Here is a 15,686-nt window from a genome sequence, read left to right on the forward strand (position 1 = left end):
TCTCTGTCACAGCGGTCTGCTAGACTCTCACTACACCAGTTATTATTAGCGGGAACAGTAAACTATATTAAGAAGCAAAACTGCTGGAAGCACAGGAAATAAGCATTTCACATGAAGAACTGAAGGTGTTTGTACTGCCAAGAAAAAGCCAGTAGAGAACGGAGGTCATACCTAAAGAGCTACAACGGTGGACTACAGGGTGATGGTGTAAGGTGTGCAGAGAGCACATGCATGTAGTAGTATAGAAGGGCGTAGATAGTGGCCGACGGCTCCATCTCCTTTATAACCAGGAATTACTTCTGCAGTGACTGAGACCCCTATATATTGGAAACTCCCATAAATCACCCTATTTTAAAACTGCATTTAAAAAGTGTGTTAAAGCAAAGTGGGAGGAGAAATTTGATAGAGCAGAAGTTAGCAGATACACAAAACTCAATTAGAACCCCCAAATCTGCAGTTTTTAGAAATATCCCATGTGAACTAGTGTGCAACATGACTCAAAAGCAGGCCTCAGAAATGAAGGAACACCTTGTGAATTTGGGGGGCCACTTTTCTTGGAACCACTTCCAAGCCATTTCAGGTTTGCAGAGGACTTGAGATGCCAAGAAAAAAAAAACCCTCAAAGAGACCCCATTTTGCAAAATCATACCCCTTCAAGGAGTTCATAAAAGGGGTACAGTGAGTGCTTTGACACCACAGGTGTTTTAGAACTGAGCTCTGAAAAGGAGTTAGCTTTTCCAAAAACATACATCAAGCCCCAAGTTTTTCTTTTTAAAAGGGGGTTGTCCAGTTGCAAACTAATTAATGGGATAGTAGGTCAGCGGGGTTTGACACCCAAAATCTCTGCTTATCAGTTGTTTTTTGGCCAGTGCAGTCATGCACTGCAGGAAGCTCCATTCCCACTGCGGTGGTCAGGTTTGGTATTGCAGGCCAGATTGCCATTGGAAGTGAATAGGAATGTCGCCTGCAGTACAATACCAAAGCCTGACCACTGCAGGGCTTTCTGCTTCCTTCAAAAATCAGCTCAGTACATTAGCACATCAGCGTAGCAAACTGCTGATCAGGGGTGGCCCTAGGTTGTGGACCCCCACCGCTCTACTATTAATGGTCTATCCTGTGTTATTTGGCCTTTTGGGGGGTGCTGATTTGGCTAGAATGTCACGTTTGCAGACCCCTGAAGTACCCAAAACACTGGACCACTACGAAAGTGAGCAGTCTAGTTTCCCATACATCAAGGAAGAGCAGTGACTGTTTTGACCCCACAGGTCTTTGGTGGTCAACACTGGGCCATGAAAAATCTCAATTTTTCAAATGGGATAATAAATAAATTCTCACATCTTTCATAAGAGGCAATAGGAAAATCACCCACAATTTGTCACCTGATTTCTCCCGAATACAGAAATGCTCCATCTGTGGACAAACTGCTGTTTAGGTACATGGGAGGGCTCAGAAGGGAAGGAGCGCCATTGGACTTTTGGATTGCAGAGGATACTGGAATACTTTGACACCATGTCACATTTGAAGAGCCCCTGAAGCACCTACAGCTGTAGACTACCCTAAAAGGGACTATTTTGTAAACCAGACCCCCTCAAGGAGTGCAATGACTGTTTTAACCCCACAGTAGTTAAACTAAGGCACTAGTCAAACGTCTTGATAGCAGAAGCTGTCCCATAGGTATACATTGACCGGCACATATATGCAATTTTCCTGAGATGTGTGTGGCTATAAAATACAGGGGAAAAACCAATCCTATAGCTTTCTGGACACAGTCACATTCAAGAAAAACACGCAGCTCCTGCAGTGAGTGGAAAAACTTGGCTAACTATCTGATTGGTCAGTCTGACTTTCACTCTTGCCATGCATTAGGATGGAGCAGATTGCAACTATAGCTACTCATTCCGGTGTCCTTAAAAGGTTTTCCCATGACTTAAAAATTGCTTCACAAGCACTCAGTCCTTCCTCATTGCTGCTGACCAGGACATGTGACTGCTGCAGCCAATCACTGGCTATACGTGGTCACTGATTGGCTGCAGCAGTCACATGTCCTAGTCAGCAGCAACCAGGAAGGACAGAGTGATTGTGGAGTAATTTTCAGTCATGAGAAAACCCCTTTAAAAAAGAAGGTTTGGCGCTGATGCTGAAAGGCGGCAGCCATGTTTCTGTAATCTATGATCCAGGTTTGTGGAATAGAAACAATCACATGCAGAAGTATGGAGCAGATTTTCAGTTGAAGGAAAGTCTGCAAACAAGCTTCAAGACGTGAGCACAAGGCCGGCTGCACAGGACGCAATTCGCTACATGCCGCCGACATGTGTCATGTGGTGCGCAGCCAGTACGCAATAACATTGTATATTTGCTACAGGCAGCTGATTGCCATGCATTATCTTGGTGTGTATGCGTGCGTGATACATGCCAAGGGAGAATATGGTGCGATCTTTATAGCGCACGTATTTCGAATGTGTGTGATCGGCAGCATGGGAGCGTATGACAGATTGGTACAGTGCATTCCGCGCAGAATATGCTGCAACACGGTCGTGTGAAAGAGCCCAAACCTTCAGGGTGAACAAAAAAAAAAAAGTTGTACAGATGGAGCAGTCAGTAATGTTACATTTAATGGGCTATAAAAACTATATTGTAAACTGAGTTATGACACGCTAGCCATGTTAACAATTGTCACATTTGTATGTTGTACTTCTGTATCTTATGTGAGTGATCAGACTGCAAGAGCACATTTACATCTGGGGGAAAATATTTGCTACAGATAGTTTAAAAAGGAACCCTTCTCGTCCCTTGTGCTGCTCCTTCCCCTTAGATAGAGGTCAGTTAATTAGGAGTTAATACAAAGTGACTTTAGAAAACTTGCAAACTGTACAGCCATATACAAGTCCAAGGATATCCATGTCCCTCACCCTTCAGCTGTTCATTGACAGGTTTCTCCACATTATTATGCATAGGGAAAAACCTGTCAATCAGCGACTAGAGGACAGGGGCAGCACGCATATCATTGGGCTTTCCACTGGCAATACTGGCTGCACAGTTTAAAGGAAACCTGTCACCACTTATAAGCACCATGAAGTTCTCATAGGATAGTTCCAGACGAGTCCAGGGATGTACTTTTTATTCCCCAGGTGGAAGTTGTTGTGCGCACTCCCACAGAACAATGTGCGCGGTGCTCAGCATGTAGAGATGAGTCCACTGGAACGGTGAGACAGTTTAGCATAAAAAGTACATTCCCAGAATCCTTAGAACCTGCCCATGAGCACCATAACTTAGTTTATGTTGTTCATAGGTGGCAACAAGTTCCTTTTGACACAAAAGTTTTCCAAAATTGCATCATACTAACTCCTAAGTGACTGACCACAAAAATAAGAGGGTGCATAATGGACCCAACAGGTTCCCTTTAAAAAAAACCCAAAAAACACAGAAACCCTGGAATTTTGCAATGGATGAAATCAGCAAGTCTAGAAAGTCTTTAGCATGCTCTAAAATCTGTAGAAAGTTTGGTTCACAATAGACTAAGGGCTCTTTTAGACGGGACGACCTGTAAGGGCCAGATGCCCAACAGGTCGCCCCCTAAGCGTTCCTGTGATTTATACAGGAACAAGCATCACTAGTGAATGGAGGTGGTGCCGGCAGGGGATTACTCCTGGCTGCCCACCTCCATTCACAGTAATAAGTGCATGACTGCCTGTTTACAGAGCTGACCGGCATGAACAAACTTAACGATGAGTGAATGGATTTACATGCGCCATTCAGTCGGGGCATGCATCCACAGTGAGCGATTTATCGGCCTGTGTTAAGGGGTCCCGAGTGAGATTTGGAATACCGCATTCACTTACATTGTACTTTGCTGCAGATTTTCGGTTTCAGAATCCACAAATACTTTGCTTGTGAACCGGCACATGTGCACCGCAAGGCCAGTTTCACCAAATGTATGACGGCCACAAATCCAACCGTAGACTTCACCTTCCCAAGTTGAGTATCACAACGACCCAGAAGTTTCGAATTTGGGTCTGTAAGTCCCACCGTGACGCCAGTACACGCCTCATATTATGGATGTACAAATACAGCTGTGATACGCTCACCTAAAACCGGCCCAAATGGCTCCAATCCATTCCCAATAGCATCACGGTGCTCCGAGTTCTCTTCATCCAGCTCCCATGGAATAAGAGACTCATCACAAGGAATAAACTCATGTCAAACTGCTTTATTACATCTTAAATAACAGTACATTTTAATATAGTATCTATCTTGCATCCAGCGTTCTTGTAGTACACTGACTTTAAAATTAAATACAAAAGGTGAAAGGGAGTAGGGGGTGCAAGAGAGCTCTACATAGTAATTTATGCAAGAAGTGGGCGGGGCATCTTTCTTTGCCAGTTCCCGGCCTAACGCACAATTACAGCACTTTTTTTGTACAGAAAGAGGAGAAAAAAAAAATAAAAAGCCTCTACTGCTAAAGGTTGAGTATCGATCATATACAATTAGGAAGAAGCTAATGAAATTAAAAGTGTGCTACTTTCTTACTGCACAGACCGTGGAACAGAGGTGCAGCTCCTTGTGTATTGGTGTCCAGATCTCTACAGTAACAAATAGGCTTGAACAGAACAGGGGGGAGGGGGGTGGGATTTAAGAAGGGGGAAGAGCTGTTCTTGGAAGAACAAAACAAATCAGATGCAAGATCCTCTTTCTACAAGAACAGGCTGAGAAGCATCAACTTAAACCAGGGTCAAAGTTTAATTTCACATTTCCCAACCTTTCCTGAAAAATCTTTTTATTTTTTTGTTTCATTGATTTTATGCAATCGTTTGAACAGGATGTTTTTTTTTTTTATTTGTTAAAAAAAAAGTGAATTAAGCTACTCATCAAAGTGCTCATTTTTTGCACTGAACTTTTATTTTATTTTTTTTTAATATGTATACATAGGAGTAGCTGTGATTATAAAAAAAATGAGCACAACCGCAATAGTTATTTTATTCTCTTTAAACAGGTTATTTCTTTTAAGTAAAAAAAAAAAAAAAAAAAAAGAAAAGAAAAGGAAAAAAAAGAAAATAAAATAAAAAGGAAAAAAAAAACCAAAAACATCTAAGGACTCTCTATTTGCACATTATTAAGCAACTCTACAGCATGCAATCTTAAGAGGAAAACCCATCCCTATGGCAAACACACCCCCACCCCCCGCCAACAGAAGAATAAAAGCTTTCTTAAGTTTTAACTTAGAAAGTTCAAGATCATTATTTTCAAAAAACATTAAATTTGTACATCATTTCATACACATCTGACTTTAGAATCCAAAAAGAGTACAGACATGTACTTCTCTGTCCACGGCTGCTGCTCCTAAATCTATCAATTACGGGACCCAGGGTAGTGTTCATGATTTATACCCTTGGACGTTTCTTATTTATCTCTTCTCAAGTGTTCGGAGGGAACATGGATCTGAACGGGTCAGATTTTACGTGAATAAAGGATTTGACATGTGTTAAAACTGTGAAGGACAAAATTAACAAAAAAAAAAAAAAAAAGGGTCTGGCAACAGCATACAGCACCAACAAGACTACTAGATGCCCATCTAGAAGTACATGTCTTTGCTCAAAAAGGAGCACACTAAACAAACCACATGACTGGTGCTTGATGTAGGTGCTTATAATATACTAGAGATGATGCTGCCAGCTTGGCTCTAAAAAAAAGGGAAATCAATCTTGTCCCCACCCAGAAAAAAATATACATATATATATAAACAAGAACTATGGGTTGACCTCAATAGCAAAGGGTGAGCTGAACATTGCTCTGCAATCTTGCATGCTCTCGATCCCTGAAAGGAGCTCTAATAGTGTGTTGGGTGCAAGAGGAGAAGGTGGAGTGGTGAAGATGCATTCGTAGAACAGAACACAGTTCATTGGCATCGGTGGTATAAAGAACTGTACATGGTTAACCGAGTCCTTCCAACACTCCAGTCACATCTGTTGCAGCGTCCCAACATGGACGGTCAAATATTCTTAAGATGACAAAAGATTGTGAAGGCACTCCAGGTATTGGGTTACTACATTTTCCCAAGCAGTTGGTGCTCAAAAGTAACTCAATTACTGGAGCAACCTACCCGGGGGAGGGTTGACAGATTTCACATATGACCATTACATGGAGAGCACGTGGATGTCTTAAGATGCTCTTTAATGTTCATAGGGTTCTGTACCTGTGCAACAGATTTTTGTTTTATACAATAGACAATACAGGGACATTTGACAGATTTTTAAGAGGCCCTGACTTACAGATCTATCACATCCCACCTTCACTTAATGGACCATAAAGAGGGCAAAAAATAAAAAAAGACGAAAAAACAAAAAGAAAACCTGTTAACTGTTATTTCACAATTCTGTACTGCAGTTCTCACATTAACATCTGGCCTTAAGAGAATGAAGAAAGGAAACCAGACTCGCTGTTCTAGAACCTTCAGATTGACATTCATGAAATTGACTGTATGCTCGATCTAGCTAGTTGTTGGTTATCTCTTACGGCGCATAGTGTTTTGTATCATTATTCAAGACAAAAAAAAAGATGAACGAAAGGGATGAACAAAGAAAAAAAAAGAAAATTAAAAATAATGGTCCCAAAAGGAATGCACAATTCTCGGTTTCAGAACCACAAAACAATTCTTCCTATAGCAAATAATTGTGCTCTTGTTTTCAGCAAAAATGAGAGGAGAGGTTCTGCCCTTTGATGTATGGGAGTAGGGAGAGTGGGTGTCCACGTTAGTATGGTTGGATCGGATATGCTATGATTTAAAATTTCGAAGGTTGGAATGCTCTTCCAGTCATGGAGAAGTCCGCTGGGTGTCTGAGGAGGCAAGAAGAAAGAAATTTCTTAACACACTAAAATGACAATGGGCTCTTTAAACGTTACGGTAGATTTTCTTTAAAAAGCAGAAACCCAATTTGACAGGTTACATGGTGACGATTGACATGTTCTGGGGCCATAAAACTATTTAATGCTGCTCACACTTAAAGGGATTGTCCCACACGCCAGTACCGTCCTACTATCATAAAATAGAAGGCTACATGCCCAAATAAAGCTTACTACGTACGTGCCTCCCTTCTAAATATTTACACGTCGTTACTCCCACTGGAGAAGTTTTCCTCCTAGACAAGGTGTTCCTATTGCTCAGACCATGGGGCCAATATTTCTAACTGGGAAACTACAGTTCCCAGAAGCCCCTGCACCACCTCCTGGCTGCCAGAATCTTCCACCTCTATGCATTTACCAACACTACTGTGCACGGAAAGGGTTCACTGGAGCAGATCCAATTGAAATGAAGCGACTAATGAGCGACTTCTTGCTCAGTGTTAACAGGTAGCTCATCTTTGAACGACTGCCTGTTCACTGTGAATGGAAGCGCGCTCCAGCCACTGAATGACCATCGCTCCTGTGTAAAAGCACTGGGTCGATATTGGTTTGGATGGCTGTCAGGCTTAAGTGCCTCAACCCCCTGAGCTTAGAAAAAGCAGGAGTCAATATTTACAGCTCTGCAACACTTCTCCCCCCCAGCCCCGATAAGACCCACACAACTGTACTTGTGGATATGAAAAGGTTAAAGGGGTAGCTGCTCTACTAGAAGTTTTACTGTAAGTAGTCAGCTCCATACATTGCGCAGTGGCCCAGGGTGGTATTGCAGACTGAGTCCCATTCATTTCAATAAGACTCCGCCTGTAGTACCAACCAGGGTCACTGTGCAGTGTTCCAAGGCACTTTGCCACTTGTATAACCCTCTTTGTGTGATCTTGGAACCTCATGATTCCCCAATGTCCTGAAAAGGCGACATGATCCAGAAAGTCAAGACTATGAATTTTGGTGGTTTGATGGACAGACCTACAAGCCCAGACTAAATCGTATACCCAAGCTAGTCATAGAACACACGAGATAAAGTGCACCCTCATGCTGTGGTTTAGATGGGCCTCCCTTCTATCTTCAGAGGTGTACAAAAAATAGCATCACATACCCCACTTAGTGTTTGATACTAAAAAAGAAGCAAGCAGTATAAAACCTCCGTGAGCTGCTGGAAAGGTTTTTAAATCCCCCCCCCCCCCCCAAAAAAAAACCCCACACATTTTAAAACGTATTTCTAGATGCGTTCATTTAAATAGAATGACCTTGCACTTGAGGCCGCTCACACATGCGATTCTTACCGCAGTGTCCAAAACGCCCCCATTGATTTCTATGGGGCCTCGCTGACAGGCACGTTATTTTATCTCGTTTAGTGTAGCTCATCAACTATCACAATGAAGGGGTGCACTAAAACCCACTGTCGGAGGCAGGAACTTGTGTCCGAAAACTAAAGTAAAATCGCGGCACTTTGCCAGTCGCATGTGAAAGTGGCCTTAAACTGAAAGATCAGGTGTGAAAACGGGCAGGATGTAGGCAACTTCTACCAATTCTAAAATGTGTTATTTTAATTCAAAACTATATTAGAAGTTTCAATACAACAGCAGCACACCAAGCCATGTAGGATTCAGACACAGACAGATATAAACGCCAAGTGGCGAGACATTCCGTAAAACGTCCGAAGAGCGTCCCAAACAATGAGTAGCAACAATTATATAGTGGTTGCGTAGTGGGTTCCGAAGTCCAGGATGACCAATGCCAACCTCAGACAGCAGGAGGACGTTGTGAACTAATCAGTCTGTGCAGGTGTGTAGAGCATCACCTATGAAGAAAAGTGCGGGGAGAAAGGAAACAAAAAGAATGGCGAAGTACAGGGGGAACCATGGAGGAGTTTAGGACCCATCCTTGGCAAGACAAAGATTGGAGAGGGTGACTTGCATGGCTGTAAAAAAAAAAAAAAAAAAAAAAGATTACTCCAGGGCTCAAGACACAGAGGTCATGGCAGGAGGTAAGGAAAAGTGGACCATGAGGTCAAGCGATCACTGGAGGTTTCTGGAGGCTGAGCAATGAGCTCCATTATTGGCACCGCAAGATCTCCAAAATCAGTCCTCTGGGGTAAAGTAGTCCATCTATTCAGACAAGATGATGAACTTAGCAGCTTTTAAGAAGCAAAGGAGAACTTATACATGGTTTGGAGCACTGGGAACATAACAGCCTTGGGGGTCTGGAAGGGCTACACCGGTTGCCTCGTATAGACAGTTGTCCAGAACAGCTACAGGGCTCGTCAGCTCCATCATATGCAAATCATGGCGCTCCAAGAGCATCAAACCGCCAGCAACTGTCACGGACAGATGGGAACCACTTAGACACACGAACTCAATACCTCCCGGACGGAACTTTAAAGCTAGTCTCCTGCGCTTGTGTCGTAATCACTGCCTTATGGGAGATGTAGAAACATTGGCTCCATTGTAAACAGTTTGCCTACTTCAGCCTTGCAATATGGAGGGAGCTGCTGGGAACGTTATAAATCACAGACCCCCTGTGGATAGGGGATAACTTTAGATTTTGGCGCAACATCTTCAAGTTGATTAGACTCAAAAATCAGATGGAAGGTTTGGTCTGAGGGAACAGGGGTGAGCTTGGAGGAGTCAGAGGAAAAACACATTGGACGCAAGAGAAAATTTAAGTAGAAAGGAGACCTGGAAAGCGATGGACGGGAGCAGCAGAGGATCCGTAAGGTACATACTACTACCTTTATTTTAAAGCATTGTAAATTTAAAAAAAAAATTTTTTTTTAAGTGGCCAGAAATCCCCTTTAGGGTACGTTTACACGCCAGAATCTGAGGTTTTTTTTGCATGAATTCTGCCAATGGTATGCAAATGTACTGTCGCAGATACACATGCAAATGTCGCAAAAGGGACAAATCCACATGCGGATTTCCTGACGCAGAAACAGCACGGGATCCACGTCAAGTAACACAATATCACTTTTCCCGCACAGATTTGAAATCCACATGCGAAAAAGAATAAACCCTGTCTGGACTACAACGTGGGCTCTTATTACTAGTAATGGGTTGCAGATTGGCTGCAGAATCGGCGCGGATTCCATATCAAACCTGTGATGTGTTAGGGCCTTAAAGTTAGTTAATCACTATATAATTTCCGCCCTAACATCTTATGAACTGTGCTTTCATTTGTCATTCTCTCCTTAAAACAAGAATGCATCCTAGCGCAAGGGAGAATGCAAACTGTAGGATCATGCTTCCCTTCTTGCAGACACCCAATTCCCCAAAACACCGTAAGGGATGGTTGGACTGCCAGTATGCAGTGTGAATTACGCCGGCGCTCAATGTCCGTGTGGTCGCTGTGAAACTGTAAGCAACCTCCGTTTGGCTTCACATTTCGTAAATGCTGGCACTTCTCCTTATCTTTATTTATACACGCTGACAAAGGGCCCCTCAATAAGTGACATTTGCCAGGAATCGGAATAGTTTAAAAAATTCTGTCCTGTTTACCAAACATTTGGATGGACTTGCTGGAGAGAAGTAAACATGTCAGGAAGGATGGATACCGTTGTTGATACTTACAGACTTTAGTTCCAAATCTTGAGGAAGCTGTCCCATGACCCTGTTGCCACTGCCATGCCATCATCTGTCACTCCCAAGCAACTTACACGGTTATCGTGACCAGCAAGGACACCTTGAAAGACAAACATTGGAAAGTGTGTGAGCTCAGCAAGGTTAGGATATTAACACCCTGTCTGCTGATCTCGGCAGCAGACTACATTAGGAATGCATGAGTAACCCCATGGCCTAAATAATTCACAATGCCATCAGAACGCTCGCCGCACTAACAGCTGGCCAGACTGCTGGAAGCCATTCCGGACCACATTTACGTAGACGGCCCCCCTTCCCTACAAACCGGGAGTCCTTATGGACACCATCGACACCTATAGACTAAACAATTATGTGCGGATGGTGTTCTGGGAGTCAGCTTGTAGATAACCAGCGCAGAGAAAGCGGCGGCGAAAAGACGAAACAAATGCTTATTTCATCGCAAAGCGCGAGATCCGATACACAACCTGCCGCCACTTTCCCTGTACAGAAGATATGCTTTCGGGAGGCGGTTATACTGACAGAGATCAATAAGCGCTTCCTGAAAGCAAACAAAGCGCCTGCATGAAGACCCATAGCAAGGTCAGATCCTCGTGTGTCAGGAACTACAGGGATGATCCAAGGCAGGAGGTAGAGAGCCGATTAAATGGGCAGAGGAGGTTCATACATTTATAATGTATCCCATGCAACAATGTATCTTGGGGATGGTGGGAGCTGGACAGTAATGTCTTTACAACCACCAGTCCAGCTCATCTCCATAAACAGGGTTCATACAGGCTTTCGAAAACCTTTTTCTAAGACAAAATCTTGATTTTAAATGACACTCACGGAACTCAAAATACATGCAAAATCAGAGGTTTAGGGCTCCCGAACCGCGTGTAAATCATGGCAAAAATCAAAGCTTTTCCCCTGCGATTGTCATCAACATTTGCTTTTTCTCGCAAAAACATGTCTGCCACTTGTAATTTTCGAGCGATTCTGCTGCAATTTTTTAGCGCAGGAGTCAATAGGACTTTCTAATGACAAAAACACATTGCACGAAAATGGGAACTTGCGATGCGATAAAAAGGAGGTTCCACATGGAAACACGGAAGATTAAAAAAAACAAAAACACGCAAGATACAGTAAGACAGGGCATGTCACCTTTTCCTCACAACATCGCATGAGTGATATCACAAATGTGAAGGAAACCCTTGAAAATCATTGGTTTCATAATTCGGCGCCTTCACATTGCTCAAAAAATGTGCAATTTTCTCGCAAGTGTGAAGGCACTCATTTTTTTATATACAAAAATAATAAAAGCCACCCCCTGCTAGTCAAGCTATTTCCAGTTAAATATATATATATATAAATAAAAAAATCCCCAACCATGAAACCGGTTGAGAACAAAAACTTCAATGCACTTCAAAATCTGGAATATTTTTGCATTTTTAAAGACTGAGTATTGAGATTCTTGTGTTTTTAGCTCTGCTCATCCAAAACCATTTCTTTGTTCCTTTGGCCTTTAGTGTTAAACGCAATACTGGATCGTAATGGAATAAAGAAATTATGGACAAAAAGAAATAAAAACACACAAGAAATTATTATTACTACTCAGAAAACATTCCATGACAAAAAACAAAGACCCATGACAAATCAGAAAATTCCATGACATTTCCAGGTTTTCCATAACGCGTATGAACACTGATTAACCATTTAGGCCCAATGTCCACATGCGGATTTGATTTGCGGAATCCACTAGTCACCCGCAAGTGAAGCCGCCCATAGGGAAACACGGGCGTCTGCAAATGAAATAAGGCATGCAGATTTAATTTGCAGACCTTTTGGTCCGGAAAAAGAGAAAAACAAAACAGCAGCATGCTCCGTTTTAGTGCGGATCCCACACGGACGGCTTCCAATAATGTCAATGGAAGCCAGCCAGTCCACAATTACATTGCGGTCGGGCTGCGGGGAAGTAGGAGATTTAAAAAACAATAAGATAAATAAATCTGCACTGCGGATGTACGACAGCGAGCCGTGCGGACCATTCGCAGTACAGAAAACCTGGAAGTACAGGGGTCCGCGCCACCTCCCCAAACAGGTATGCAGGGTCCTCGCCCGCGGGCAGGGTCAGAATCCCACCCGCCCATGGGCATGAGGCCTTATTCAATGGCCAGAGGACACTGCAGATGTATTAAGAGATGGGGTAAGAGCTGTCCCTGTTGCTGTGGTCCTGGTAAACATTAGAGGACTGAATCCTGGTACCACATAAAAATGTTGTTAATGGTGGGGGTCCAATCACCAGGTCCCCATCAATCTGGAGAAATCACACCCCTGAAGTTTGAAGGTGGCTGTAAATGTGTCACCACACCGTTCCCTTTATTGTGAACTGATAGAGATAAGAGTTCAAGTGTTCAGCAATCTTCAATGGAACTGCCAGGGATTGAACTCCGCCATCTCTGGGGTTACACTGAAGTGAATGGCGCAGTGTGGCACATGCGTAGCCACTACTGTCAAAAGTTCAAGACACAATGCGTGTGATGTGTCTGGATTGATGGGGGTCCAGCAATCTGACCCTCACTGGCCAGCAAGTAATCCCCTATCCTGTGGATAAGAGATAACCTGCAGACGTGGGAATAATGCTTTAAAGGGGTTGTCCCGCGCCGAAACGGGTTTTTTTTTTTTTCAACCCCCCCCCCGTTCGGCGCGAGACAACCCCGATGCAGGGAGGTAAAGAAAGCTCACCGGAGCGCTTACCTTAATCCCCGCGCTCCGGTGACTTCTCTACTCACCGCTGAAGATGGCCTCTTCCTCCGTGGACCGCAGCTCTTCTGTGCGGTCCACTGCCGATTCCAGCCTCCTGATTGGCTGGAATCGGCACGTGACGGGGCGGAGCTACACGGAGCTACACGGAGCCCCATAGAAGACTGCAGAAGACCCGGACTGCGCAAGCGCGGCTAATTTGGCCATCGGAGGCCAAAAATTAGTCGGCTCCATGGAGACGAGGACGCCAGCAACGGAGCAGGTAAGTATAAAACTTTTTATAACTTCTGTATGGCTCATAATTAATGCACAATGTACATTACAAAGTGCATTATTATGGCCATACAGAAGTGTATAGACCCACTTGCTGCCTCGGGACATCTCCTTTAATGAATGCATTACTGCTGTGCCGGTTTCGGCACATATGGCCCATTATGCGGCTCCCATATTCACAGTTGTCACAAAACAGCAGCGGACGCTCCAGCGTGTTGTAATCTCAAACATGTTCGTTGAATTATGGACAATTACAAATTCCTGTCTGAGTCCATATTCCAACCAATTTCATATTGAGCCCCTCAGAGTCAGAGCTGCTCTCCAGCCCAGAGACAAGCAGTTCTCTTTAGGACATCCACACTACGTCAAGTATATAGAAAAAAAGTTTCCCTTTAACGTTCAGAGAAAGTTCAAGACTGTTTTATAACAAGTGGATCAAGCTTTCTACATATGGAATTCGGGTAGAAAGGTGTACAGCAGTATAAGGAATACCCCAAGTGTTTATATCAGTCAGAATACGAAGATTATCTGTATACAGTAATACCTGCTCTGTCAGCCTTAAGTGTGTCCCAGACATTGCAATTGAAATCGTCATAACCGGCTAAAAGGAGGCGTCCGCTCTTTGAGAATGCTACTGAGGTGATGCCACAGATGATATTGTCATGAGAGTAAACCATCAGCTCCTGGTCTGCACGAAGGTCAAAAAGCCTGCATGTGGCATCGTCTGAGCCAGTGGCAAAAGCGTTACCATTGGGGAAGAACTGAAAGACAGAAAGATTAGGAATATTAGCACAAAAAGGGAAGGCGTTCAGTAAATAGACTACTTCCATCTCTAGTGGCATTTATGCAGCCCGATTCTTGCCCATCGTAACGAATGCCAACAAGCAGTATATTGACTGGCACTGGTTAAATAGCTTTTATACGGGCAGTTAATGTGACGTACGGGTACAAAATGATGGCCATTAAATGTGAAAGGCCCTTCCAAATACATAAGCTGCACCTGACAAGTTGGCATGGACAATACTGGTGATCTAGAGCAATGTACTCCATCACTATTGTAAGACACGTTGTGGCATCAGTCTTCTATAGCAGGGATCATGCAATCGTGGCAATGACTTCATGTGGAAATCTCTCTTGGGAGGAGGAGGAGGAGGGATAAAACCACATGAAGTCTATAGACAGCCTCGCCTGCAGCACAGTTTTCATACGTTTAATTAGACAAAACCAAGAACAGATCCAAAACAGATCTATAAACAAAAATTAAAAAAGTAGGTTTTTACCTAATTAGTTTGGGCATGAAGAATACAGACACAGCTTTTAACCCTTTCTGTAAATAGAGAATACTTACACAGATAGCATTTATGTCAGACTCGTGGCCAGTGAAGGTCTGTCGGCACATCCCTTCCCGGATATCCCAAAGTTTGGCTGAGGCATCGCAGGCCCCAGACACAAAGCACCTAGAATCTGGAGCGAGGGACAGACTCATTACATCCCCGGTGTGTCCAGTAAAGGTGGTTGTCTGCTGGCCGGTTTCAATGTCCCAAAGAGCGCTGCATACAAGGGAGAAGGGAAAGACATTATTGGAGGATTCAGGGACCAAATATTGAACAGATTCCATGGTTTATGACAACATGTAACCACTTCCCCCTGCAGCCAGTTTCAGCCTTCTACTGGGCCCATTCTACAAGTCTGACGCTGTCACCTCAAGTGGTAAAAACTATGGAATGTCTTTACTTATTGCAAGGGGTTCCGACAAAGTTTGTTCGTGACACGCTGTACATTAGGTTAGTGGTGACTTTTCGTTGATACATTTTGCATTTAAAGAAAATATCCTTTATATACAGAACTTTTTGAAAAATTTGTAGTTCTCAAAAACGTAGGTTTATTTTGGTTGCAGGACAGATAATCCGACCGCGCAAAACTAACATTTATCTAGTTAAATATGTATCATATGCGCGCTGTATGTTGGCACCATTTGGAAAGCATCCTTTTATTTATGTTGGACATCAGAGAGCGTGTAATTATAGCGGTAATTCTTGATGAAACGATCCAAAACATGCTCTAAATGGACCAATTCAGTTCTGATGTGACCAAGAGGTATAGGGGTGTACGTATGCATGTGTGTGTCATATATATTTATTACACACATACATACACACACATATACCCATTTTAAGAAGTGCA

The 15,686-nt window shown here is 43.3% G+C and overlaps 1 protein-coding gene across 1 annotated transcript in view; it reads right to left on the reverse strand.

Annotated features, from left to right (window-relative positions):
* Positions 1–4,192: 4,192 nt before the first annotated feature.
* Positions 4,193–15,686, reverse strand: part of GNB1 (G protein subunit beta 1) — a 66,825-nt gene continuing 55,331 nt past the window's right edge. The window contains exons 8-11 of the mRNA XM_066606835.1: positions 14,851–15,052; positions 14,047–14,263; positions 10,461–10,572; positions 4,193–6,831 (exon numbers count right to left, since the gene is read on the reverse strand). Of these exons, the coding sequence (XP_066462932.1) occupies positions 10,466–10,572; positions 14,047–14,263; positions 14,851–15,052 (526 nt within the window). The 3' untranslated portion in view covers positions 4,193–6,831; positions 10,461–10,465. The remainder of the gene's footprint in view (positions 6,832–10,460; positions 10,573–14,046; positions 14,264–14,850; positions 15,053–15,686) is intronic.

The sequence above is a fragment of the Eleutherodactylus coqui genome, chromosome 6, assembly GCF_035609145.1.
Source record: "Eleutherodactylus coqui strain aEleCoq1 chromosome 6, aEleCoq1.hap1, whole genome shotgun sequence".
In the NCBI taxonomy this organism is placed as follows: domain Eukaryota; kingdom Metazoa; phylum Chordata; class Amphibia; order Anura; family Eleutherodactylidae; genus Eleutherodactylus; species Eleutherodactylus coqui.